Here is a 19716-nt window from a genome sequence, read left to right on the forward strand (position 1 = left end):
AAGAGCAAATATAAAATTTCGCAATATATATCATGCAAAAATTAATAAATAAACTAATGTGATATCGTCTTGACACTCATATCCAAATAATAAAAATGTAAACTTATAGCTAAAATTTAAAAAAAATCGAAAACAATAAATCAATTATGCCACTGTCTTGCTACACATATTCTCCTAATCAAAAGTGGCAATTTTTAGCCAAAAATTATCTGAAATTCGCTCTCACGAAAAATTTAAGAAGCTACCTTCTTGCTACTCAAATTCTCCTAATCAAAAGTGGTAATTTTTAGCCAAAAATTTTCTGAAATTCGCTCTCACGAAAAATAGAATGTGCCACCTCCTTGCTACTCATATTCTCCTAATCAAAAGTGGTAAATTCTAGCCAAAAATTTTCTGAAATTCGCTCTCACGAAAAATAGAACGTGCCACCTCCTTGCTACTCATATTCTCCTAATCAAAAGTGGTAATTTCTAGCCAAAAATTATCTGAAATTCGCTCACACGAAAAATAGAACGAGCCACCTCCTTGTTACTCATATTCTCCTAATCAAAAGTGGTAATTTCTAGCTAAAAATTTTGTGAAATTCGCTCTCACGAAAAATTTAAGGTGCCACCTCCTTGCTACTCATATTCTCCTAATCAAAAGTGGTAAATTCTAGCCAAAAATTTTCTGAAATTCGCTCTCACGAAAAATAGAACGTGCCACCTCCTTGCTACTCATATTCTCCTAATCAAAAGTGGTAATTTCTAGCCAAAAATTTTCTGAAATTCGCTCTCACGAAAAATAGAACGTGCCACCACCTTGCTACTCATATTCTCCTAATCAAAAGTGGTAAATTCCAGCCAAAAATTAACTGAAATTCGCTTTCACGAAAAATAGAACGTGCCACCTCCTTGCTACTCATATTCTCCTAATCAAAAGTGGTAATTTTTAGCCAAAAATTTTCTGAAATTCGCTCTCACGAAAAATTTAAAGTGCCACCTCCTTGCTATTCATATTCTCCTAATCAAAAATGGTAAATTCTAGCCAAAAATTTTCTGAAATTCGCTCTCACCAAAAATAAAACGTGCCACCTCCTTGCTATTCATATTATCCTAATCAAAAGTGATAATTTCTAGCCAAAAATTTTCTGAAATTCGCTCTCACGAAAAATTTAAAGTGCCACCTCCTTGCTATTCATATTCTCCTAATCAAAAGTGGTAATTTCTAGCCAAAAATTTTCTGAAATTCGCTCTCACGAAAAATAGAACGTGCCACCTCCTTGCTACTCATATTCTCCTAATCAAAAGTGGTAAATTCTAGCCAAAAATTTTCTGAAATTCGCTCTTACGAAAAATTTAAAGTGCCACCTCCTTGCTATTCATATTCTCCTAATCAAAAGTGATAATTTCTAGCCAAAAATTTTCTGAAATTCGCTCCCACGAAAAATTTAAAGTGCCACCTCCTTGCTACTCATATTCTCCTAATCAAAAGTGGTAAATTCTAGCCAAAAATTTTCTGAAATTCGCTCTCACGAAAAATTTAAAGTGCCACCTCCTTGCTATTCATATTCTCCTAATCAAAAGTGATAAATTCTAGCCAAAAATTTTCTGAAATTCGCTCCCACGAAAAATAGAACGTGCCACCTCCTTGCTACTCATATTCTCCTAATCAAAAGTGGTAAATTCTAGCCAAAAATTTTCTGAAATTCGCTCTTACGAAAAATAGAACGTGCCACCTCCTTGCTACTCATATTCTCCTAATCAAAAATGCTAATTTCAAGCCAAAAATTTTCTAAAATTCGCTCTCACGAAAAATAGAACGTGCCACCTCCTTGCTACTCATATTCTCCTAATCAAAAGTGGTAATTTCTAGCCAAAAATTTTCTGAAATTCGCTCTCACGAAAAATAGAACGTGCCACCTCCTTGCTACTCATATTCTCCTAATCAAAAGTCGTAATTTCTAGCCAAAAATTTTCTGAAATTCGCTCTCACGAAAAATTTAAAGTGCCACCTCCTTGCTACTCATATTCTCCTAATCAAAAGTGGTAAATTCTAGCCAAAAATTTTATGAAATTCGCTCTCACGAAAAATTTAAAGTGCCACCTCCTTGCTATTCATATTCTCCTAATCAAAAGTGATAATTTCTAGCCAAAAGTTTTCTGAAATTCGCTCCCACGAAAAATAGAACGTGCCACCTCCTTGCTACTCATATTCTCCTAACCAAAAGTGGTAATTTCTAGCCAAAAATTTTCTGAAATTCGCTCTCACGAAAAATTTAAAGTGCCACCTCCTTGCTATACATATTCTCCTAATCAAAAGTGGTAATTTGTAGCCAAAAATTTTCTGAAATTCGCTCTCACGAAAAATAGAACGTGCCACCTCCTTGCTACTCATATTCTCCTAATCAAAAATGCTAATTTCAAGCCAAAAATTTTCTAAAATTCGCTCTCACGAAAAATAGAACGTGCCACCTCTTTGCTATTCATATTCTCCTAATCAAAAGTGGTAATTTCTAGCCAAAAATTTTCTGAAATTCGCTCCCACGTAAAATTTAAGGTGCCACCTCCTTGCTACTCATATTCTCCTAATCAAAAGTGATAATTTTTAGCCAAAAATTTTCTGAAATTCGCTCTCACGAAAAATAGAACGTGCCACCTCCTTGCTACTCATATTCTCCTAATCAAAAGTGGTAAATTCTAGCCAAAAATTTTCTGAAATTCGCTCTCACGAAAAATTTAAAGTGCCACCTGCTTACTATTCATATCCTCCTAATCAAAAGTGATAATTTCTAGCCAAAAATTTTCTGAAATTCCCTCCCACGAAAAATAGAACGTGCCACCTCCTTGCTACTCATATTCTCCTAATCAAAAGTCGTAATTTCTAGCCAAAAATTTTCTGAAATTCGCTCTCACGAAAAGTAGAACGTGCCACCTCCTTGCTACTCATATTCTCCTAATCAAAAATGCTAATTTCAAGTCAAAAATTTTCTAAAATTCGCTCTCACGAAAAATAGAACGTGCCACCTCTTTGCTATTCATATTCTCCTAATCAAAAGTGGTAATTTCTAGCCAAAAATTTTCTGAAATTCGCTTTCACGAAAAATAGAACGTGCCACCTCCTTGCTACTCATATTCTCCTAATCAAAAGTCGTAATTTCTAGCCAAAAATTTTCTGAAATTCGCTCTCACGAAAAATTTAAGGTGCCACCTCCTTGCTATCCATATTCTCCTAATCAAAAGTGGTAATTTCTAGCCAAAAATTTTCTGAAATTCGCTCTCACGAAAAATAGAACGTGCCACCTCCTTGCTACTCATATTCTCCTAATCAAAAGTGGTAAATTCTAGCCAAAAATTTTCTGAAATTCGCTCTCACGAAAAATAGAACGTGCCACCTCCTTGCTACTCATATTCTCCTAATCAAAAGTGATAAATTCTAGCCAAAAATTTTCTGAAATTCGCTCCCACGAAAAATTTAAGGTGCCACCTCCTTGCTACTCATATTCTCCTAATCAAAAGTGATAATTTTTAGCCAAAAATTTTCTGAAATTCGCTCTCACGAAAAATAGAACGTGCCACCTCCTTGCTACTCATATTCTCCTAATCAAAAGTGGTAAATTCTAGCCAAAAATTTTCTGAAATTCGCTCTCACGAAAAATTTAAAGTGCCACCTCCTTGCTACTCATATTCTCCTAATCAAAAGTGATAATTTTTAGCCAAAAATTTTCTGAAATTCGCTCTCACGAAAAATTTAAGGTGCCACCTCCTTGCTACTCATATTCTCCTAATCAAAAGTGGTAAATTCCAGCCAAAAATTTTCTAAAATTCGCTCTCACGAAAAATAGAACGTGCCACCTCTTTGCTATTCATATTCTCCTAATCAAAAGTGGTAATTTCTAGCCAAAAATTTTCAGAAATTCGCTTTCACGAAAAATAGAACGTGCCACCTCCTTGCTACTCATATTCTCCTAATCAAAAGTCGTAATTTCTAGCCAAAAATTTTCTGAAATTCGCTCTCACGAAAAATTTAAGGTGCCACCTCCTTGCTATTCATATTCTCCTAATCAAAAGTGGTAATTTCTAGCCAAAAATTTTCTGAAATTCGCTTTCACGAAAAATAGAACGTGCCACCTCCTTGCTACTCATATTCTCCTAATCAAAAGTGGTAAATTCTAGCCAAAAATTTTCTGAAATTCGTTCTCACGAAAAATAGAACGTGCCACCTCCTTGCTACTCATATTCTCCTAATCAAAAGTGGTAAATTCTAGCCAAAAATTTTCTGAAATTCGCTCTCACGAAAAATAGAACGTGCCACTTCCTTGCTACTCATATTCTCCTAATCAAAAGTCGTAATTTCTAGCCAAAAATTTTCTGAAATTCGCTCTCACGAAAAATTTAAGGTGCCACCTCCTTGCTATTCATATTCTCCTAATCAAAAGTGGTAATTTCTAGCCAAAAATTTTCTGAAATTCGCTTTCACGAAAAATAGAACGTGCCACCTACTTGCTACTCATATTCTCCTAATCAAAAGTCGTAATTTCTAGCCAAAAATTTTCTGAAATTCGCTCTCACGAAAAATTTAAGGTGCCACCTCCTTGCTATTCATATTCTCCTAATCAAAAGTGGTAATTTCTAGCCAAAAATTTTCTGAAATTCGCTCTCACGAAAAATAGAACGTGCCACCTCCTTGCTACTCATATTCTCCTAATCAAAAGTGGTAAATTCTAGCCAAAAATTTTCTGAAATTCGCTCTCACGAAAAATAGAACGTGCCACCTCCTTGCTACTCATATTCTGCTAATCAAAAGTGGTAAATTCTAGCCAAAAATTTTCTGAAATTCGCTCCCACGAAAAATAGAACGTGCCACCTCCTTGCTACTCATATTCTCCTAATCAAAAGTGGTAAATTCTAGCCAAAAATTTTCTGAAATTCGCTCTCACGAAAAATAGAACGTGCCACCTCCTAGCTATTCATATTCTCCTAATCAAAAGTCGTAATTTCTAGCCAAAAATTTTCTGAAATTCGCTCTCACGAAAAATTTAAAGTGCCACCTCCTTGCTACTCATATTCTCCTAATCAAAAGTCGTAATTTCTAGCCAAAAATTTTCTGAAATTCGCTCTAACGAAAAATTTAAGGTGCCACCTCCTTGCTATTCATATTCTCCTAATCAAAAGTGGTAATTTCTAGCCAAAAATTTTCTGAAATTCGCTCTCACGAAAAATAGAACGTGCCACCTCCTTGCTACTCATATTCTCCTAATCAAAAGTGGTAATTTCTAGCCAAAAATTTTCTGAAATTCGCTCTCACGAAAAATTTAAGGTGCCACCTCCTTGCTACTCATATTCTCCTAATCAAAAGTGGTAAATTCTAGCCAAAAATTTTCTGAAATTCGCTCCCACGAAAAATTTAAGGTGCCACCTCCTTGCTACTCATATTCTCCTAATCAAAAGTGATAATTTTTAGCCAAAAATTTTCTGAAATTCGCTCCCACGAAAAATAGAACGTGCCACCTCCTTGCTACTCATATTCTCCTAATCAAAAGTGGTAAATTCTAGCCAAAAATTTTCTGAAATTCGCTCTTACGAAAAATAGAACGTGCCACCTCCTTGCTACTCATATTCTCCTAATCAAAAATGCTAATTTCAAGCCAAAAATTTTCTAAAATTCGCTCTCACGAAAAATAGAACGTGCCACCTCTTTGCTATTCATATTCTCCTAATCAAAAGCGGTAATTTCTAGCCAAAAATTTTCTGAAATTCGCTTTCACGAAAAATAGAACGTGCCACCTCCTTGCTACTCATATTCTCCTAATCAAAAGTCGTAATTTCTAGCCAAAAATTTTCTGAAATTCGCTCTCACGAAAAATTTAAGGTGCCACCTCCTTGCTACTCATATTCTCCTAATCAAAAGTGGTAAATTCTAGCCAAAAATTTTATGAAATTCGCTCTCACGAAAAATTTAAAGTGCCACCTCCTTGCTATTCATATTCTCCTAATCAAAAGTGATAATTTCTAGCCAAAAGTTTTCTGAAATTCGCTCCCACGAAAAATAGAACGTGCCACCTCCTTGCTACTCATATTCTCCTAACCAAAAGTGGTAATTTCTAGCCAAAAATTTTCTGAAATTCGCTCTCACGAAAAATTTAAAGTGCCACCTCCTTGCTATTCATATTCTCCTAATCAAAAGTGGTAATTTGTAGCCAAAAATTTTCTGAAATTCGCTCTCACGAAAAATAGAACGTGCCACCTCCTTGCTACTCATATTCTCCTAATCAAAAATGCTAATTTCAAGCCAAAAATTTTCTAAAATTCGCTCTCACGAAAAATAGAACGTGCCACCTCTTTGCTATTCATATTCTCCGAATCAAAAGTGGTAATTTCTAGCCAAAAATTTTCTGAAATTCGCTCCCACGTAAAATTTAAGGTGCCACCTCCTTGCTACTCATATTCTCCTAATCAAAAGTGATAATTTTTAGCCAAAAATTTTCTGAAATTCGCTCTCACGAGAAATTTAAGGTGCCACCTCCTTGCTACTCATATTCTCCTAATCAAAAGTGGTAAATTCTAGCCAAAAATTTTCTGAAATTCGCTCCCACGAAAAATTTAAGGTGCCACCTCCTTGCTACTCATATTCTCCTAATCAAAAGTGATAATTTTTAGCCAAAAATTTTCTGAAATTCGCTCTCACGAAGAATAGAACGTGCCACCTCCTTGCTACTCATATTCTCCTAATCAAAAGTGGTAAATTCTAGCCAAAAATTTTCTGAAATTCGCTATCACGAAAAATTTAAAGTGCCACCTCCTTACTATTCATATCCTCCTAATCAAAAGTGATAATTTCTAGCCAAAAATTTTCTGAAATTCCCTCCCACGAAAAATAGAACGTGCCACCTCCTTGCTACTCATATTCTCCTAATCAAAAGTGGTAAATTCTAGCCAAAAATTTTCTGAAATTCGCTCTCACGAAAAGTAGAACGTGCCACCTCCTTGCTACTCATATTCTCCTAATCAAAAATGCTAATTTCAAGTCAAAAATTTTCTAAAATTCGCTCTCACGAAAAATAGAACGTGCCACCTCTTTGCTATTCATATTCTCCTAATCAAAAGTGGTAATTTCTAGCCAAAAATTTTCTGAAATTCGCTTTCACGAAAAATAGAACGTGCCACCTCCTTGCTACTCATATTCTCCTAATCAAAAGTCGTAATTTCTAGCCAAAAATTTTCTGAAATTCGCTCTCACGAAAAATTTAAGGTGCCACCTCCTTGCTATCCATATTCTCCTAATCAAAAGTGGTAATTTCTAGCCAAAAATTTTCTGAAATTCGCTCTCACGAAAAATAGAACGTGCCACCTCCTTGCTACTCATATTCTCCTAATTAAAAGTGGTAAATTCTAGCCAAAAATTTTCTGAAATTCGCTCTCACGAAAAATAGAACGTGCCACCTCCTTGCTACTCATATTCTCCTAATCAAAAGTGATAAATTCTAGCCAAAAATTTTCTGAAATTCGCTCTCACGAAAAATAGAACGTGCCACCTCCTAGCTATTCATATTCTCCTAATCAAAAGTCGTAATTTCTAGCCAAAAATTTTCTGAAATTCGCTCTCACCAAAAATAAAACGTGCCACCTCCTTGCTATTCATATTATCCTAATCAAAAGTGATAATTTCTAGCCAAAAATTTTCTGAAATTCGCTCTCACGAAAAATTTAAAGTGCCACCTCCTTGCTATTCATATTCTCCTAATCAAAAGTGGTAATTTCTAGCCAAAAATTTTCTGAAATTCGCTTTCACGAAAAATAGAACGTGCCACCTCCTTGCTACTCATATTCTCCTAATCAAAAGTGGTAAATTCTAGCCAAAAATTTTCTGAAATTCGCTCTTACGAAAAATTTAAAGTGCCACCTCCTTGCTATTCATATTCTCCTAATCAAAAGTGATAATTTCTAGCCAAAAATTTTCTGAAATTCGCTCCCACGAAAAATAGAACGTGCCACCTCCTTGCTACTCATATTCTCCTAATCAAAAGTGGTAAATTCTAGCCAAAAATTTTCTAAAATTCGCTCTCACGAAAAATAGAACGTGCCACCTCTTTGCTATTCATATTCTCCTAATCAAAAGTGGTAATTTCTAGCCAAAAATTTTCAGAAATTCGCTTTCACGAAAAATAGAACGTGCCACCTCCTTGTTACTCATATTCTCCTAATCAAAAGTCGTAATTTCTAGACAAAAATTTTCTGAAATTCGCTCTCACGAAAAATTTAAGGTGCCACCTCCTTGCTATTCATATTCTCCTAATCAAAAGTGGTAATTTCTAGCCAAAAATTTTCTGAAATTCGCTTTCACGAAAAATAGAACATGCCACCTCCTTGCTACTCATATTCTCCTAATCAAAAGTCGTAATTTCTAGCCAAAAATTTTCTGAAATTCGCTCTCACGAAAAATAGAACGTGCCACCTCCTTGCTACTCATATTCTCCTAATCAAAAGTGGTAAATTCTAGCCAAAAATTTTCTGAAATTCGCTCCCACGAAAAATAGAACGTGCCACCTCCTTGCTACACATATTCTCCTAATCAAAAGAGGTAAATTCTAGCCAAAAATTTTCTGAAATTCGCTCTCACGAAAAATAGAACGTGCCACCTCCTAGCTATTCATATTCTCCTAATCAAAAGTCGTAATTTCTAGCCAAAAATTTTCTGAAATTCGCTCTCACGAAAAATTTAAAGTGCCACCTCCTTGCTACTCATATTCTCCTAATCAAAAGTCGTAATTTCTAGCCAAAAATTTTCTGAAATTCGCTCTCACGAAAAATTTAAGGTGCCACCTCCTTGCTATTCATATTCTCCTAATCAAAAGTGGTAATTTCTAGCCAAAAATTTTCTGAAATTCGCTCTCACGAAAAATAGAACGTGCCACCTCCTTGCTACTCATATTCTCCTAATCAAAAGTGGTAATTTCTAGCCAAAAATTTTCTGAAATTCGCTCTCACGAAAAATTTAAGGTGCCACCTCCTTGCTACTCATATTCTCCTAATCAAAAGTGGTAAATTCTAGCCAAAAATTTTCTGAAATTCGCTCCAACGATAAATTTAAGGTGCCACCTCCTTGCTACTCATATTCTCCTAATCAAAAGTGATAATTTTTAGCCAAAAATTTTCAGAAATTCGCTTTCACGAAAAATAGAACGTGCCACCTCCTTGCTACTCATATTCTCCTAATCAAAAGTCGTAATTTCTAGCCAAAAATTTTCTGAAATTCGCTCTCACGAAAAATTTAAGGTGCCACCTCCTTGCTATTCATATTCTCCTAATCAAAAGTGGTAAATTCTAGCCAAAAATTTTCTGAAATTCGCTCTCACGAAAAATAGAACGTGCCACCTCCTTGCTACTCATATTCTCCTAATCAAAAATGCTAATTTCAAGCCAAAAATTTTCTAAAATTCGCTCTCACGAAAAATAGAACGTGCCACCTCCTTGCTACTCATATTCTCCTAATCAAAAGTCGTAATTTCTAGCCAAAAATTTTCTGAAATTCGCTCTCACGAAAAATTTAAAGTGCCACCTCCTTGCTATTCATATTCTCCTAATCAAAAGTGGTAATTTCTAGCCAAAAATTTTCTGAAATTCGCTTTCACGAAAAATAGAACGTGCCACCACCTTGCTACTCATATTCTCCTAATCAAAAGTCGTAATTTCTAGCCAAAAATTTTCTGAAATTCGCTCTCACGAAAAATTTAAGGTGCCACCTCCTTGCTATTCATATTCTACTAATCAAAAATGGTAATTTCTAGCCAAAAATTTTCTGAAATTCGCTCTCACGAAAAATAGAACGTGCCACCTCCTTGCTACTCATATTCTCCTAATCAAAAGTGGTAAATTCTAGCCAAAAATTTTCTGAAATTCGCTCTCACGAAAAATAGAACGTGCCACCTCCTTGCTACTCATATTCTCCTAATCAAAAGTGGTAAATTCTAGCCAAAAATTTTCTGAAATTCGCTCCCACGAAAAATAGAACGTGCCACCTCCTTGCTACTCATATTCTCCTAATCAAAAGTGGTAATTTCTAGCCAAAAATTTTCTGAAATTCGCTCTCACGAAAAATTTAAGGTGCCACCTCCTTGCTACTCATATTCTCCTAATCAAAAGTGGTAAATTCTAGCCAAAAATTTTCTGAAATTCGCTCCCACGAAAAATTTAAGGTGCCACCTCCTTGCTACTCATATTCTCCTAATCAAAAGTGATAATTTCTAGCCAAAAATTTTCTGAAATTCGCTCTCACGAAAAATAGAACGTGCCACCTCCTTGCTACTCATATTCTCCTAATCAAAAGTGCTAATTTCTAGCCAAAAATTTTCTGAAATTCGCTCTCACGAAAAATTTAACGTGCCACCTCCTTGCTATTCATATTCTCCTAATCAAAAGTGGTAATTTCTAGCCAAAAATTTTCTGAAATTCGCTCTCACGAAAAATAGAACGTGCCACCTCCTTGCTACTCATATTCTCCTAATCAAAAGTGATAATTTTTAGCCAAAAATTTTCTGAAATTCGCTCTCACGAAAAATTTAAGGTGCCACCTCCTTGCTACTCATATTCTCCTAATCAAAAGTGGTAAATTCTAGCCAAAAATTTTCTGAAATTCGCTCTCACGAAAAATTGAACGTGCCACCTCCTTGCTACTCATATTCTCCTAATCAAAAGTGGTAAATTCTAGCCAAAAATTTTCTGAAATTCGCTCTCACGAAAAATAGAACGTGCCACCTCCTTGCTACTCATATTCTCCTAATCAAAAGTGGTAAATTCTAGCCAAAAATTTTCTGAAATTCGCTCTCACGAAAAATTTAAAGTGCCACCTCCTTGCTACTCATATTCTCCTAATCAAAAGTGATAATTTTTAGCCAAAAATTTTCTGAAATTCGCTCTCACGAAAAATTTAAGGTGCCACCTCCTTGCTACTCATATTCTCCTAATCAAAAGTGGTAAATTCTAGCCAAAAATTTTCTAAAATTCGCTCTCACGAAAAATAGAACGTGCCACCTCTTTGCTATTCATATTCTCCTAATCAAAAGTGGTAATTTCTAGCCAAAAATTTTCAGAAATTCGCTTTCACGAAAAATAGAACGTGCCACCTCCTTGCTACTCATATTCTCCTAATCAAAAGTCGTAATTTCTAGCCAAAAATTTTCTGAAATTCGCTCTCACGAAAAATTTAAGGTGCCACCTCCTTGCTATTCATATTCTCCTAATCAAAAGTGGTAAATTCTAGCCAAAAATTTTCTGAAATTCGCTCTCACGAAAAATTTAAAGTGCCACCTCCTTGCTACTCATATTCTCCTAATAAAAAGTGGTAATTTCTAGCCAAAAATTTTCTGAAATTCGCTTTCACGAAAAATAGAACGTGCCACCTCCTTGCTATTCATATTCTCCTAATCAAAAGTCGTAATTTCTAGCAAAAATTTTCTGAAATTCGCTCTCACGAAAAATTTAAGGTGCCACCTCCTTGCTACTCATATTCTCCTAATCAAAAGTGGTAAATTCTAGCCAAAAATTTTCTGAAATTCGCTCCCACGAAAAATTTAAGGTGCCACCTCCTTGCTACTCATATTCTCCTAATCAAAAGTGATAATTTTTAGCCAAAAATTTTCTGAAATTCCCTCTCACGAAAAATTTAAGGTGCCACCTCCTTGCTACTCATATTCTCCTAATCAAAAGTGGTAAATTCTAGCCTAAAATTTTTTGAAATTCGCTCCCACGAAAAATTTAAGGTGCCACCTCCTTGCTACTCATATTCTCCTAATCAAAAGTGATAATTTTTAGCCAAAAATTTTCTGAAATTCGCTCTCACGAAAAATAGAACGTGCCACCTCCTTGCTACTCATATTCTCCTAATCAAAAGTGGTAAATTCTAGCCAAAAATTTTCTGAAATTCGCTCTCACGAAAAATTTAAAGTGCCACCTCCTTGCTACTCATATTCTCTTAATCAAAAGTGGTAAATTCTAGCCAAAAATTTTCTGAAATTCGCTCTCACGAAAAATAGAACGTGCCACCTCCTTGCTACTCATATTCTCCTAATCAAAAATGCTAATTTCAAACCAAAAATTTTCTGAAATTCGCTCTCACGAAAAATAGAACGTGCCACCTCTTTGCTATTCATATTCTCCTAATCAAAAGTGGTAATTTCTAGCCAAAAATTTTCTGAAATTCGCTTTCACGAAAAATAGAACGTGCCACCTCCTTGCTACTCATATTCTCCTAATCAAAAGTCATAATTTCTAGCCAAAAATTTTCTGAAATTCGCTCTCACGAAAAATTTAAGGTGCCACCTCCTTGCTACTCATATTCTCCTAATCAAAAGTGGTAAATTCTAGCCAAAAATTTTCTGAAATTCGCTCCCACGAAAAATTTAAGGTGCCACCTCCTTGCTACTCATATTCTCCTAATCAAAAGTGGTAAATTCTAGCCAAAAATTTTCTGAAATTCGCTCACACGAAAAATAGAACGTGCCACCTCCTTGCTACTCATATTCTCCTAATCAAAAATGCTAATTTCAAGCCAAAAATTTTCTGAAATTCGCTCTCACGAAAAATAGAACGTGCCACCTCCTTGCTACTCATATTCTCCTAATCAAAAGTGATAATTTTTAGCCAAAAATTTTCTGAAATTCGCTCTCACGAAAAATTTAAAGTGCCACCTCCTTGCTATTCATATTCTCCTAATCAAAAGTGGTAATTTCTAGCCAAAAATTTTCTGAAATTCGCTTTCACGAAAAATAGAACGTGCCACCTCCTTGCTATTCATATTCTCCTAATCAAAAGTGGTAATTTCTAGCCAAAAATTTTCCGAAATTCGCTTTCACGAATAATAGAACGTGCCACCTCCTTGCTACTCATATCCTCCTAATCAAAAGTGGTAATTTCTAGCCAAAAATTTTCTGAAATTCGCTCTCACGAAAAATTTAAGGTGCCACCTCCTTGCTACTCATATTCTCCTAATCAAAAGTGGTAAATTCTAGCCAAAAATTTTCTGAAATTCGATCCCATGAAAAATTTAAGGTGCCACCTCCTTGCTACTCATATTCTCCTAATCAAAAGTGATAATTTTTAGCCAAAAATTTTCTGAAATTCGCTCCCACGAAAAATTTAAGGTGCCACCTCCTTGCTACTCATATTCTCCTAATCAAAAGTGGTAATTTTTAGCCAAAAATTTTCTGAAATTCGCTCTCACGAAAAATTTAAAGTGCCACCTCCTTGCTACTCATATTCTCCTAATCAAAAGTGGTAAATTCTAGCCAAAAATTTTCTGAAATTCGCTCTCACGAAAAATTTAAGGTGCCACCTCCTTGCTACTCATATTCTCCTAATCAAAAGTGGTAAATTCTAGCCAAAAATTTTCTGAAATTCGCTCTCACGAAAAATTTAAAGTGCCACCTCCTTGCTATTCATATTCTCCAAATCAAAAGTGATAATTTCTAGCCAAAAATTTTCTGAAATTCGCTCCCACGAAAAATTTAAGGTGCCACCTCCTTGCTACTCATATTCTCCTAATCAAAAGTGATAATTTTTAGCCAAAAATTTTCTGAAATTCGCTCTCACGAAAAATTTAAGGTGCCACCTCCTTGCTACTCATATTCTCCTAATCAAAAGTGATAATTTCTAGCCAAAAATTTTCTGAAATTCGCTCCCACGAAAAATTTAAGGTGCCACCTCCTTGCTACTCATATTCTCCTAATCAAAAGTGATAATTTTTAGCCAAAAATTTTCTGAAATTCGCTCTCACGAAAAATTTAAGGTGCCACCTCCTTGCTACTCATATTCTCCTAATCAAAAGTGGTAAATTCTAGCCAAAAATTTTCTGAAATTCGCTCCCACGAAAAATTTAAGGTGCCACCTCCTTGCTACTCATATTCTCCTAATCAAAAGTGATAATTTTTAGCCAAAAATTTTCTGAAATTCGCTCTCACGAAAAATTTAAGGTGCCACCTCCTTGCTACTCATATTCTCCTAATCAAAAGTGGTAAATTCTAGCCAAAAATTTTCTGAAATTCGCTCTCACGAAAAATTTAAGGTGCCACCTCCTTGCTACTCATATTCTCCTAATCAAAAGTGGTAAATTCTAGCCAAAAATTTTCTGAAATTCGCTCTCACGAAAAATTTAAAGTGCCACCTCCTTGCTACTCATATTCTCCAAATCAAAAGTGATAATTTCTAGCCAAAAATTTTCTGAAATTCGCTCCCACGAAAAATTTAAGGTGCCACCTCCTTGCTACTCATATTCTCCTAATCAAAAGTGATAATTTTTAGCCAAAAATTTTCTGAAATTCGCTCTCACGAAAAATTTAAGGTGCCACCTCCTTGCTACTCATATTCTCCTAATCAAAAGTGGTAAATTCTAGCCAAAAATTTTCTGAAATTCGCTCTCACGAAAAATTTAAAGTGCCACCTCCTTGCTATTCATATTCTCCTAATCAAAAGTGGTAAATTCTAGCCAAAAATTTTCTGAAATTCGCTCTCACGAAAAATAGAACGTGCCACCTCCTTGCTACTCATATTCTCCTAATCAAAAGTGGTAAATTCTAGCCAAAAATTTTCTGAAATTCGCTCCCACGAAAAATTTAAGGTGCCACCTCCTTGCTACTCATATTCTCCTAATCAAAAGTGGTAATTTCTAGCCAAAAATTTTCTGAAATTCGCTCCCACGAAAAATTTAAAGTGCCACCTCCTTGCTACTCATATTCTCCTAATCAAAAGTGATAATTTCTAGCCAAAAATTTTCTGAAATTCGCTCCCACGAAAAATTTAAGGTGCCACCTCCTTGCTACTCATATTCTCCTAATCAAAAGTGATAATTTTTAGCCAAAAATTTTCTGAAATTCGCTCTCACGAAAAATTTAAGGTGCCACCTCCTTGCTACTCATATTCTCCTAATCAAAAGTGGTAAATTCTAGCCAAAAATTTTCTGAAATTCGCTCCCACGAAAAATTTAAGGTGCCACCTCCTTGCTACTCATATTCTCCTAATCAAAAGTGGTAAATTCTAGCCAAAAATTTTCTGAAATTCGCTCCCACGAAAAATTTAAGGTGCCACCTCCTTGCTACTCATATTCTCCTAATCAAAAGTGATAATTTTTAGCCAAAAATTTTCTGAAATTCGCTCTCACGAAAAATTTAAGGTGCCACCTCCTTGCTACTCATATTCTCCTAATCAAAAGTGGTAATTTTTAACCAAAACTTTTCTAAAATTCACTCTCACGAAAAATTTAAAGTACCATATTTTTCTGTATTTTTAATGTACTTACCTTTGATACTTACCTTCTATACTTACCTTTTATATCTCCTCTATATATTGGTCTATTGATAATATCTGTAATTTTTCCTTTTTTTTTTTGCATTTTACTTAATTCTAATGAATTATGTAAGATAAAGTACTTACCTTTAATTTATACTTACCTTTGATAATCTTATCTTTTTGAGATATGATATTTTGAGAGGAATGTGTTCCTTTTGTTTTCCTAAAATTATGAATATGATTAATTTTTAGGAATATGTCAAATCTAAAAACTATTAAACTGGATAGCTACAATATGAGAAAAATTTCGCATATTCTTTATGATTTTCTAAGATTATATTGTTATATTCTTATAATACAAAATCATAATTTTAAATAGAAATAATAATTATCAATATTTTTTATTTTTCATTAGAGAAATATAATTCAATATGAAATAGCATGCGAAATTTTTCTAATATTACGATTTTCGAATATACATTTTTATAAAACTTTATGTACTTACGTGAGTTATTTGCTATTTATTATTTTTGCATACTTACATTTTATTATTGTTAATTTTATAGGCCTTGAATCTTCTTTTCATCAATTTTCTTAATTTTAATTCTAATGATCTTCCTTTTGCAAACTTTTCTCTTAATAATATAAGCCGTCATATTTTTATAATACTGAACAGATAATTTTTTTTAATTTCAAAAGATTGGGAAATATAGCCATATTTTTGATATATATTACTTGATTTTTTTAATTATATGATTGATTTATCTACTGTCTCCATGCGTATAGTTAATCTGTACTGCTTATAAATTACTTATGTTATTATAACATAATTAATTCTTATGGATTATCGTTAATTATAATTAATATTTGTAGATGTTTATATAAAATTAAATTTTATTCCCAGCACTATTATGATTATAATTTTTTTTTTATATTGAACCGATAATGTACGTAGTACGAAAATAGCAATAAGTTCATTGTTCTCAAATTCTTGTGATACGGAAAAATATTACATGTCACGTCTGTTCTAGATGTTGTAACACGATCATAACTTTCGAATTGTTATATTGCAGCCAGTAGAGCAATAAAATGTTCACGTGAATTTACCTGTTATTTGTTCCCATTTCTAAATTACGAGTGTTTCTGTTCTTTATAGTATCTTTTTTACTATAGCATAGCAGAGTTTCACTATGGCGAGTATTTAACAGAATTATTTCGAAAATAAATTTGTCGTTTATTAATAATTTATATAATTATTTCGAAAATAAATTATATAAATTATATTTTGTTAATATTTAATAAATTGTATGTATATCTGTATATATATTGTTATATTAGTACACGATTGATTCTATTATACTTATTGATCCTATTATACTTAATATAATTTTTAAAGTTCAATAAACTATGCTTGTATATTATATTTCTAACTTTGTAACATTTTATATATTATATATTATATATATTCTAAAAAAAATAAAATTTTATAATAAACTTCTTCAATGTATATACGAGATCATAATTAGGAGGAAAAATTAAAATTATAATATAATATTGATTATATAAATAACCTGTTTATTCGATAAATCTATTCTATAAATTTGTATTAACAAATTTCTATTATATTACAAATTGTCTTATATATACATAAAATTGCAAAAAAAAAACGATAAATTAATGAAAAATATAACACGTAAAAAAATACAGATTAACTAGAGTTATACCGTAGAGATCGAAAATGTAAATTAAAGGAGAACGAACTTGGAATTAAACCAGACTGAATTAAACGGATGATTTATTTGAGCTACCAATTCTTGAAACGTACATAACTTCTCATTTCTTTGAAATAGATAAATATTTTTGACTATTCCAGTAAACTAGTTGCAGTTTACGCAAAATAAAGTTTTTTTTCTCTTTGATATTCGCTTTCATTTTATTTTTCCTGATAAAAGATGGGAAAGAATTTTACTTTACTACTAATATTGATTTTTCTCTTCTTTTTTTCTATATACATCTATTTTATTTTTCATCACAAAGAGCATCTTATCTTGTACAAAATTGGCTTTTCGTTTAATGACTTCAAAAAAAAAATTTAATGTTCTCTTTGAAGAGAGAATCTCAATAATTTTATTAATACTTTATGCACAATATATTTATAATTGATTTCTCTTTAACGTAATTCATTTTATGATACTTGATTATCACGATTCAAACTTTTGCATTCGTCAATCAACAATCGCACAACTTCAGCTCGTTCCATGAATTCCAATGAATTCTCCATTAAAATAGTAAAATCTTTTTATAATAATTTTTCTCTCTTTAAATTGTTAAACTTATATATCATTATATAAATTATTCATTTAATATACCATTAATAGGTAAGAAGTTTGAGTCAAAAAGAAAAGCAATTTTAATCAGTCAAATCGGAGAAAATAAGATATTGTGCAATAATATCATTTTGAACGAAGAATAGAGAAGAATCTTACCTTGAAAAGTATCGAGATGCCAAGATTCATGAACGGTTTTGTGAAGTCGATCACGCTTTCACGGGCGTAATTAATGGTCATTGAGCCAACGGCCAAATCTGCTTTCTGCGAATAGAGACGAAATTGATTATTCACTGAGGAAATAAAGAAAATTTATTTATACAAAGGAAATTTATGTGGTGTGAATATTACGATTAGGAACGTTGATCCACGCGTTTCGAGAGAAGGGTGTTACGATATTTCAAAAATTAAAGATCGTAAAAGACGTAGATCAAAGTATCCAACTCGTATTCGATGAATGTGTGATGGAATCTATGATTCGAGATTCTGTGATTGCGTATGGTCGTGTGCATTCTCCTACCTTTCTCCACGATCATTGATATTCCTATATCTAATCTAATCCTATGTCTAATTCTTGTGTTGGAAGCCAGTGATGGTGCCAGTGTAATTGTAAAGTAACGTGCAGTTGGTGCAGGATTCAAGGAAGCAAGGGGTAATCTAATCGGATTTAAAAACGTAATTCTACAGCTACGTTAAAATCACCTCTATGGGATAATCGATATTCAATCTCTACGAAAAAAAAACCTTATTCTACTTCTTTTTATTTATTTCAAAAGATTAACGTCCATCGATGTCCTTGGAAACATTTCAAAGAATCTTCAACATTGTCGATCCATGACGATTCTTGATTCTTTATCGAGAAATCTTTTCAAAAGCTACGGTAAAAATCATTTTTATGGTGCGCATATATTAACATTATATTTCGATCTCTATAAACAGGATATATTTCTCTTAAAGAAAGAATCTTATGCAACAGCTTGCGCAAGAACTATTTTCTCCTCGTAATTTTTTTCCCCTTAAAATATTTTCACTGTATCAATTCTACTTCTAATTTATAATTATAATTATTATTCTATTTCTTATTTTAAAGAGCCTATTAATTTCCTATTATAATTCTCCTTAATTTCCTCGAAAAATTTTCAACAAGAATTTCGAACATCGTCAGATCGTCCATCGACGAATCGAATGATCCCCTCGAATTCATCCCATTGGTGTCCCGATTCACGGAAACGAAGAATCGCTCGAGGATCCGCCAGAAGGGGAAAGATTCGAGGAACGTTTTGGAAAGGAGGCAAAACATTGTATGCATACACACGAAGTTGGGATACGTTATCTCACTGCTTTTTCAGCGTCTGGAAAAGCAGTCACTATGGCGCGGGGCACGCCACGCTAGCTAGGCAGATTTATTTCTCGCTGCGACTACTTGGAAACCGTGTATGCGGTCACGACCGATAAGGATGGTTGAAAGAAATTGCTTAACTTTCACGTTTCGACTATACATTCGTGGATTTGTTCATTTCTTTCTCCGCATTTGATCGATGATCAAAAGTCGTTTCAAGGATTATTTTATCGATGATCTAAAATGTGTCGCGAGTGATGGATTTGAATTAATAGTTTGGAACGTTATAGTGATGTTCTGATGGTGTGCGAGTCATTCGCTTAAACCCATCGCTACCAGAATCGATATCAATACATGTCTTAATTCATGTCTGTATTTGCCTCGAGATAAACTTCACGACTAGTAATGGGATCATTTCGAATTATTTCGAATCTTTCTATTATATAAAGTGTATGCATATCAGATTAATGTTTCGTGATTCTATCTAGATCGATCGGTTCTACCTTCGAATTGGCCTCGATCGACTTAAACGATGAAGATGGCAAATAAGTCTGTTGTAATATCGAAGGAATTTCAAATGGAATCGTTTAATCATTCGGCCATTCATCGAGCAATTCTGCAACGAACGCATTTATACGCGTGTAATTTATACGGCTGTATTCTTCTAGAAAAAAAGCATCATTAATCAAAAAAAAAAAAAAAAAAAGATAGATGTATGCGTAAATTATACATACACACATTTATCGGTATTAAAGAGGAAAAGAGAATGGCAGAAGTTGAATCGATTATTCGT

The 19716-nt window shown here is 33.6% G+C and overlaps 1 protein-coding gene across 8 annotated transcripts in view; it reads right to left on the reverse strand.

Moving 5' to 3' along the window:
* The window catches only part of LOC100865697 (glutamate receptor ionotropic, kainate 2), a 133825-nt gene that overhangs the window by 15495 nt on the left and 98614 nt on the right, over positions 1-19716 (reverse strand). For all 8 annotated transcript variants that reach the window (XM_086903384.1, XM_086903381.1, XM_086903380.1 and 5 more), the window contains one exon: positions 17744-17848. In XM_086903384.1, coding sequence (XP_086759510.1) covers positions 17744-17848 — 105 coding nt within the window. The remainder of the gene's footprint in view (positions 1-17743; positions 17849-19716) is intronic.

The sequence above is a fragment of the Apis florea genome, unplaced genomic scaffold (genome assembly GCF_048593485.1).
Source record: "Apis florea isolate Af1SG1 unplaced genomic scaffold, ASM4859348v1 contig_2291_pilon, whole genome shotgun sequence".
Classification (NCBI taxonomy): Eukaryota; Metazoa; Arthropoda; class Insecta; order Hymenoptera; family Apidae; genus Apis; species Apis florea.